The sequence below is a fragment of the Tachysurus vachellii genome, chromosome 3, assembly GCF_030014155.1.
Source record: "Tachysurus vachellii isolate PV-2020 chromosome 3, HZAU_Pvac_v1, whole genome shotgun sequence".
NCBI classification, from domain to species: domain Eukaryota; kingdom Metazoa; phylum Chordata; class Actinopteri; order Siluriformes; family Bagridae; genus Tachysurus; species Tachysurus vachellii.
The window spans coordinates 34315558-34324604 of NC_083462.1; the positions used below are offsets into that span (position 1 = coordinate 34315558).

General features: G+C 38.3%; 2 protein-coding genes across 4 annotated transcripts; one reads left to right on the plus strand and one right to left on the minus strand.

The window, feature by feature from the left end:
* Positions 1-1570: 1570 nt before the first annotated feature.
* srp9 (signal recognition particle 9) lies at positions 1571-2881 on the minus strand. The gene is made up of 3 exons (XM_060866930.1): positions 2700-2881; positions 2312-2380; positions 1571-2227 (listed from the first exon to the last, which is right to left on the minus strand). Exons 1-3 carry the CDS (start codon positions 2769-2771, stop codon positions 2108-2110), a joined length of 261 nt encoding a protein of 86 aa, XP_060722913.1. The 5' UTR covers positions 2772-2881; the 3' UTR covers positions 1571-2107.
* Positions 2882-4889: 2008 nt separating this feature from the next.
* On the plus strand, positions 4890-8952 carry henmt1 (HEN methyltransferase 1). Of its 3 annotated transcripts, XM_060865076.1 has the most exons (6): positions 4895-5200; positions 5310-5425; positions 5893-6027; positions 6150-6332; positions 7836-8013; positions 8098-8952. In XM_060865076.1, the coding sequence occupies exons 1-6, from the start codon at positions 5102-5104 to the stop codon at positions 8563-8565; spliced, it is 1179 nt and encodes a 392-aa protein (XP_060721059.1). In that variant the 5' UTR covers positions 4895-5101; the 3' UTR covers positions 8566-8952. The 3 variants fall into 3 exon arrangements, with proteins under 3 accessions (XP_060721061.1, XP_060721059.1, XP_060721060.1); XM_060865078.1 differs by lacking the exon at positions 5310-5425 and having other exon boundaries at positions 4890-5200; XM_060865077.1 differs by lacking the exons at positions 4895-5200; positions 5310-5425 and adding an exon at positions 5518-5788 and having other exon boundaries at positions 5822-6027.
* Positions 8953-9047: the final 95 nt, after the last annotated feature.

Sequence of the window (9047 nt, forward strand, 5' to 3'; positions counted from 1 at the left end):
TGATGGTGTGGCCCCATGCTTCATAGTTGGGATGGTGTTCTTTGGCTTTCAGGCCTCACCAGTTTTCCTCCAATCATAATTATGGACATTATGGCCAAACAGCTCATTTTTGTTTCATCAGACCAGAGCACATGCTTATCCTCATGTGAATGTTCAACATTTTTATATAGTTTTGCATATCCGTTTTGAAGCAGTGATGTCAACACATGACATATCTTGATCAGCTGTTTCTTCCAGCCTCTTAACAAGGTAATTTACTGTTGTTCTGGGATTGATTTGTATTCTTTTAACCTAACTAGGTTCACAATTCATTTTGCTGAGATCTTGGCTGATTTAATTTGATGTTAGTCCTTAAAACAGGTAGACTTACAGCTGACCCCAAAAGGCTAATTTCCTAAAGGGTTGACCTAATATTCAGGAAATTTCCAAGCTGTTCAAAGTAAAAGTTAAAAATAAGTCTTTATGACTTCGATAAGTGTCTTATTGAATTGTATGCAGAATATTATTTATCCATGTGTACAGACTAAAAGTGCAAAAGGTGTGATCTGACCTAGAAATGGCTAAGATTAAATTCATGAATTTTTTAACTTGAATTTTCAACAAAATTTTATACATTTTACAGGTAATGTTAATATCAACCAGAAAAATGGGTGAATAAATCCCACAGTGCCTGGAACCTCTAAGTGGCAGAATCTAAAACACCCAAACAGAGCAGGTTTTTTGCATCCAGTTAGCAAGGTGACATAAGCTTCTGCCTGCCTGGCTTAACCAGGCACTGTCTAGGACACAGGGGCTGCATGCAGGTCAGATGGTGGGTGCATAAACTGTGTATCCTACCAAATCCATCCAGCCTCTTTGTGCCACTGAAGATGAAAACTGCACTACATTCTCAGCTGCTGCCCAAAGTGCAAGACCATTTGCACAACCAGAGATCAGTAAAAGAGCCTGTGCAAGCAGGGAGAAGTCACTGCCCGGCTAAAGTCAGCAGCCTAGATGATGTCAAATGAGAGTGGACCAGGGAAGCAGCATCAATTCCCAGAAAACTTTAACGAGAAATCCCAGAGATCACAGAAAGTGCTGACTTTGGAATCATCAATGCAGGTGGTCAGAACATATTGGATAATTACTTAAAATAAATAATCGTATACATAATGGTCATATGTTAAACAGTTAATTTCATGGCTTATATCTTATCAGTTGAACATACAAAGATGGAACTAATCTAACATCATACAAGTTGCATGAATGGCAAAGGAAGAGATGAAAGACAGATCTATGTCCTATGGCAGTTAGAATGGCCTGAATGTTTTTAAACTGCTCAGGCTGAAGATCAATGTGGATCTGAGGAGCAGCTCATGAAGAAATTCAACTCTAAAAACATTTAATTTGTTTAACTCTATTCTTCGACCCTGATTATTTTCATTAGAAAGTCATAGTAAGTCTTCATTAGTATTCTAAAACAGTATAAAATGGCAGAAACAAGAAACCCTGTATATAGGGTGTTTGCAAAGTTTGGATTTGTAGTGTAAATTGTACTCTTTCAAATTATTTTCCATTAAAAGGCACAGCATTTCTCAGAGTATAATGTATTTTTATCTTAGAACTTTCATCACATCAGTCTGTCATAGATAATGCATCTTACAACATTGTTTAGACCTATTTGTTTATTTGTACTAAACTTAAAAACCAGTGTTTTACCATAAACAAAAGATATCACTTTTAAAGATCATCCGAAAAGGCTTAAGGAACAAAAGAAGGTATATGGAATCATTTTAAATTGCTGTAGTCATTGCAGAACAGAGTAATGGGTGATTAGACCTGACTAATCACATGAGATTGCATTCACATGCATGTAACCACATGTGCTAATGTTGGCCTAAAAATAGTAGAACATTATGTACAGAACACTGGTTAATCACAAGATAACAAAAGTCCATGCTGTACATGGATCAGTTCTTCATGGGAAGATTCCTGTGGCTGGGTACATCATGTTCCACTTCTGTCTAAGAAAACTCTTAGCCATCCAAACCCAGAAGCTTCAGGTCCATGTACCTTGGTGTGAGGAGCAGGAACAGCGCCACACTGTCTTCAGTCCACTCACTGTCCTTCAGTCCGTCTCCATCGCTCCACTGTGGGACTCCTTGGACACCATCAGTCTCATCAGCTTTCCGTGCAGCTTCTCTATCTTTTTCACGTCCTGTGCCTGATCGGTCTTGTACTGCAAACACTGAAAGCAAAGAAAAAGCCAGAGATTAAAGCTTGAAAATAAAACGTGGGTCTGAGAACCGACTGGCTGAGAAACACAACTTACCACAGCGTTATCTGTGACCTTTATACACAGGTTTCCGTCACAGTGACGATATTTCAGCACAACTCGGACCTGCACACACAATTAACACTGATTATTTACTACCACATAAAAACTACAGATAAAATGTGTCTTTCTAAATGATTAACTCGATGATGAACAAACAGATGGAACTAAATGATCCTGAAAACAACAGCGTAGGGACACAGTGGACATGTCAAGGGTTTAAAACACAATTTAAAACCTCAGTCTCGGTGGACAGGCCGTGGACAGGCCGTGGACAGGCCGTGGACAGGCCGTGGACAGGCCGTGGACAGGCCGTGGACAGGCCGTGGACAACATCGGCTAACAACATCGGCTAACAACCTGAGCTTCATTATTTTCACGTTACCTTCATCGGATCCGTCAGATAGAGTTTTTCTGCCGCTCGAGCAAACTCTTCCCATGTCTGATAATAAGGCATTTTCTAACGAAACGTGAACTAAAAGTGAATATTATGACTCACTGCTCGTCTCTCACTAGACAGACAACATACAGGTTTAAACCACATCAGCGATATCAGAAAAACATGGCTGCGAAAATCTTCTCCTTTTGGTTCATGGCAGGTTGCGAACCAACATCGTACATGTCATAGCGCCACCTACTGTCATGGAGTACGAAGAGGTAAACAGTTCGAAATCACTATATTATTATATATTTTAATTCACTGGTCCTAATAAATCTCATGATATAAATCATTTGTATTCCCATGTTTGGAACATTATTTAGGATATTACTTATTTTGAATCTCGACATTCTAAAGATTGTAATTCTAAGGAAGATGTTTTGTGGCCATGGGCTGCCTAATGCTCTAATTATGGTTAAAGTCCTAATGCTTTAACTTGCATGATATCTAAATTCTGTAGCATATTAAACACATAAAACACCAATTGTCTAGAATAAAAAAAAAATCTAATTGGTCAGTTATTGAACCAGAGCATGAACAAACATGTGCAGTGTATCACATACACACTAACACTGTGCTCAGTGATTCAGATTATTTAATATTACAGAATATTATTATTATTATTAGATTTTTCCACTGAAGTCATGCCTGCAGGTGGAGGTCTAAGTTACTGTATAATAGAAATGAAATAAAATGTTTCTGCTAGAGAGATTCCTACTCTTCTATAACACATCCCTATGTTGTGTAAACCACTGAGGCATTTTAATGTGAAAACGGTGACTGAGTTTACCTCAGAGCAAGGATTTTATAATGAATGTAATTGTGATTCAACACAGTCAGGTCAATAAGTATATTGTTTATTATAGTATGTTATAAATACAATTTTCAAACCACAATGGATTTCAAAAGGAGAACTCAACATGATTGAAGTGTAGACTTTCAGCTTTAATTCAAGTGGATTAACAAAATATTTAATACTGCAATTTGGTAAATAATAAATGCAACAGATGCACTGGCGAGCTCAGCAACAACAGAAGGCCTGAAAGACCACAGAAGACAACTAAAATGCATGAAGACAGAATTCTTTCCTTCACACCATATAACCAAGTCAATAACACATTGAGAGAAGAGTATCATACTGAAAGTCTACAATCCAGAGAATCCTTCATGAACATAAATACAGGTGGTGCAATGTGTGTTCAGTCTGTGGAGGTTGGTCCATTCCAGAGACCAGTCATGGCCTTCCTGTTCTGCTTCAAGCTGCAGACCACTGGTAACTCTCAAGAACAAAAAGACTAAAAAAAATCTAAATCTAAAAATCTACAAATGGCCGTCCAGAACATGATTCGTAGACCAGATGAAGCCAAGTTGAATTTGTTGCTTAATGATGTGAAGAGACGTGTATGAAGTAAGAAAAGGAAGGTCTCATGATCCCCAGCACATCGTCTATCAGACATAGTGGAGGCAGTGTTATCTCATGACCTGTATGACTGCCAGTGAAACTGTTCAGCGGTGTGTACTGATGATCTGACTGCTGATAGAAGCGGCAGGATACCACATAAGCAACCCAACAGCTTATTTAAGCAAAGAAATCAAAAGGTTTAAAATGTCTGAGTCAGTCACCTGACCTCAACTGGAACCAGAGTATACACAGTAGAGACCACTGGAGCTGGAATCTGTGCAGTAAGAGATGTGATGTAGGCTGAATGGCATCTGTGAATGTGTGTGCCCTGAGAAGGGTTGGCACCGGGTACAGGGAGTCACCCACTTTGTGGGACAGGCTTCAGGTTCCCCATGTAAGATAAATGCTATAGAAAATGGATGGATGATGTGATACCCAACTTTAATATCCAAACCTACTCAATATAATGAAATATAGTAAGTTAATTTTTTAATCTTCCCTTCAAGGTGTTTCAGTTTTCACACTTTTCTATCTAACTAACTACCGAACAGGCCACAAACCAGTTAAAGCATTTTACATTGAAAATTTCCATTCACAAACATGGCGGGTTTAGAATCCGTACTGCGGCCAGCCGCTAGTGGGCGGCAGAGATATTTAACTCTTCATTTTTCGTTAAATAAGTCGTTACTGACGCCGACTTATTTAGACAGCAACTTATTTATTGTCAAAAAGCTCCATGTAAATCATATTGGTGTATGTGAGCTCAAAAGAAATTCTACAGAACCAGAAGAAGATGAGTGAATCCCAGTGGTTCCCTTCTTCACACGAAAGTACACAAAATAGTATATAAAATCTCCTTATTTCTAAATATGTCGGTTTCTGCCCGTTATGTATATAGTTCGCTGTATCTAGTAAACAGCTGTTGGTTTTTGACCGAGTGGACGAGATGCCGCTGAGCAGAATGAACGGCTTCTTCTCACCTCCTCTGCACTTACAAAGACACGAGTTTGTGATTGAGTTTGTTAAAAAATCGAGACCCAGAACGGTAACTAACTTAAACTTATTTACATGAATTTGCTCTGCTGACAATAATGTTGAACACCAGCTACACCAGGACACTGTCATGGCTGAACAAGGCGTTTTGTTGTTGTCAGGTGCTGGATTTAGGATGCTCTGGATGTTCATTGCTAAGAAAACTCAGATTTCATCGCCACAGTGTTCAGTTACTGGCAGGAGTGGACATCGACTGTGCCGCCATCCGACAAAACATGTTGGTTCCTTGCTAATAATATGGAATTGTGCAGTGCATATAAATATTGCTTTATAAAGTCATTAGCTTTAGTAGGACTGAAAATCGTGTGCTACTGTGTGTTAGCAGGTCCCATGTATACATGTCTGTTACTGTGTGTTAGCAGGTCCCATGTATACATGTCTGTTACTGTGTGTTAGCAGGTCCCATGTATACATGTCTGTTACTGTGTGTTAGCAGGTCCCATGTATACATGTCTGTTACTGTTAGCAGGTCCCATGTATACATGTCTGTTACTGTGTGTTAGCAGGTCCCATGTATACATGTCTGTTACTGTGTGTTAGCAGGTCCCATGTATACATGTCTGTTACTGTGTGTTAGCAGGTCCCATGTATACATGTCTGTTACTGTTAGCAGGTCCCATGTATACATGTCTGTTACAGTGTGTTAGCAGGTCCCATGTATACATGTCTGTTACTGTGTGTTAGGAAAGCACTGGATCCACTCATGGCTGAATACTTGCAGCCCAGTTCCAGACCACTTACAATCAAACTTTATGAAGGCTCCATCACTGAAGCAGAGCCGTGCACCAAGGGCTTTGATCTCATCACCTGCATTGAAGTGTAAGTGTACTGAAGCTTATTCCATGTGATTATTTTTTTTAACTACAAGTTAATATTCAGAGTTATTTGCCATTGAATGAAAATGGTTTTATATAATTGATATTTTATCTTCTGTCTTAAAGTATGGAGCATCTTCAGCTTTGGGAAGTGGAGAGGTTTTCAGAGGTTTTGTTTGAATACATGGAGCCACACACTGTGATAATAACCATGCCGAATGCAGAATTCAACTCTTTATTACCAGGACTAACAGGCTTCAGACACAAAGACCACAAATATGAGTGGACCAGAGCACAGTTTCAAGCTTGGTAAGCTTCCATTACTTCAGCAATTAGTGTGTCTAAGCAAACAGTGATGAGTGAATATACCAATATAATACATTATAATTTAAGGGATTTTCTTCACCAGCTACCTCCCACCTCTCATAAATTTACAGTAGGCAAGTTGGTTAAAATACAATACAAACCAGAATTATTGGGACAGCAAGGCCAATTCTTCCGTTTTTGCTATACACTGAAGTCATTTTTCCAGGCTTGTACCACAACTTATATATATTTATTTATATATAAATAATTACATTTATTTTTAAATTGATAAAATTAAATATATATAAAACTTATAGGGTTGGTTGCTTTGGGGGGTTTCTCCCTTCAGTCTCCTCTTCAGGAGGTTAAATGTTGTTCAGCTGGGTTAAGGTCTGATGATTGATTGTCCAGTCTGAAACCTTACACTTTTTCCCCTGATGAAGTCCTTTATTATTGTCTTGCATGACACAGTTTCTCCTAGTTTGATAGGATGCATGTCTCTGTAAATTGCAAGACAGAATTTTTCTGTAGGCTTGTGAATTCATTCATCATGAGCCTCAGCATCCAGAAAGATTAGTGAGAACGTTCCAGCTATGGCACTTCCTTCTCTAGGCTTGAATCATGAGCAATTCTTTCTCCACATATTTCATCACTTTGGCAGAGTCTGTATTAGCTCTAGACCCTTTGTGGATTATCTACCTGTTTTTTGTGAATTTTAATGTTTCTGATTCTTACTTCTGATGATAGGATTGCATCTTGTGGTATGGACTCTGTAGTTCTGCTCTTGATGTATTCTTCAAACAGTGGATTGTTATGCCTTCACCCCTGCCCTGTGGCCGATGTTTTCCTTGGCCGACCTGCTCCATACTAAAGTGTTTTTAGTACACCAGCGGTTTCTTTCTTTATTACCACCTTCCAAACTGTTTTCGACTTAAAAATTGCTTCCTTTTCTCCCATTGATAGCACTCTGGTCTGCAGCCTTCAGAAGCAAAACAAAATAAGAGCAGACATTTAGAAGTATTTATTATTTAAACAATCACTCTGATAGGACACACCTGGGAAACAATGTCACATGTTATTCAAATGTCTCAATATTTTTGATAACTCAGGAATTATGTGGGATCAAACATAAGGTGCCATGTTGTTTAATGCATCTAAATAAAATAAAAATAAATAATAATTTAAATAAATATATAAAATAAAGAAATAGATATTCCAATATTTTTGAAGGGGATTTAGATATAGTTCTTAGGCATGTGTGTTGCTGTTTCAGGGTGTATTCCTGCCTCACACCCAGTGTTCAAAGCTTAGGCTCCAAAGCCAGTATCTAATGAGTGAGTTATGACATATAATAAAATGCACCTTGAAATAAGACAAGGAATTCAAAATTTAGGTTACACTCAAAAAGGTGAATTAGTATAGTTATATGTTTTTTATTTTCTTTGAATTGTGACACCCTTATTGAGAAGCTTTCCCAATTTTAATAAAAATGTTCTAATTTTTCAGGGCTGAAGGAGTTTGCAGGAAATATGGCTACTCCGTAGAGTTCACAGGAGTAGGAGAGGCTCCTGGTGAGACAAGAAGTGTCGGATTCTGCTCCCAGATTGGAATTTTCCAAAGAGAATTTGGTGATTTACATAGACAAAGGAACAACACAGAGCAGGAGCCTACAGTATATAAACTGGTAAGAGCTGAATGCTGTGATGGACTATCTAGGTTTCTGACATCACGTAATCACCATGTAATCTTTCATGTCCATTCCTGTTAGCTTTATAGAGTGGTTTACCCAAGCCTCAGTGACAACAATATCTTACAGAAGACTCTAGTTAGTGAAGTCCTCTACAAAGCAGAGCAGCTGAAGAAGGAATGGCTGGAGGGTCAGGAAGGTGAGCCATGTGATCTCACCTTCTGTGAACAACTGCTACCATCTGAAGCAGTAAGGCAGGCAATGGAGGTAGAGGAGGTGTACATGCAAGGGAGCTGGGTGTGTGTGCCACTTTTACGTGTGTGGGCCAGTTCCACAGTGCAAGCACTGTGCAGCAGCTTTCAGCAACTTCGAGCCATACTGCTGGTGGACATACAAGTGCAGCTAGATGCAGACAGAGATGTCATAATGCTACCTGTTGCTTATGAAGAGGAGGAAGATGTAGAGCAAATGGATGAGGGTGAGAAGGTAGAATGTATGTCAAGGTCAGTGAATGATAATGTAGAGGAAGACTGGGAAAGTGAACTATAGTTTTTTTTTTTTTACCTTTGGGATATCAGTAGCAATGGAACCTCTCACTCATTGGTCATCTTTTCAGGTTTATCATATCTATATTTCATACAGGTCAATAATATCATTACTGACTGGCCAATTTATGTAAAAATTTATCATCTCCCCCTAACAAATCAGTAAATTCTGATATGTTGAGAAATTTCTTACTATTAATGTAGATGTATGGGTAGTTTAAAAATGTAATCTACTGTCCTCTGTACAGTGTGGAAGTGCTCTTCTCATTTTGATGATTATACAGAAACATGGATATTAGCAATCTATATCTGATCACATTGTTGGAAAGCTAACATACATTGGATATAAAATGTTTACTTTTGTTAAAATGACAAGTTTTGAAAAAAATAAACCAAGATAAACCTTATACAATAATCTGGTTGTAAAATTCGTGTTCTTTGAGTGATGATCTGCCTTGTTTTTATGAGAAACATATATTTTAGTTA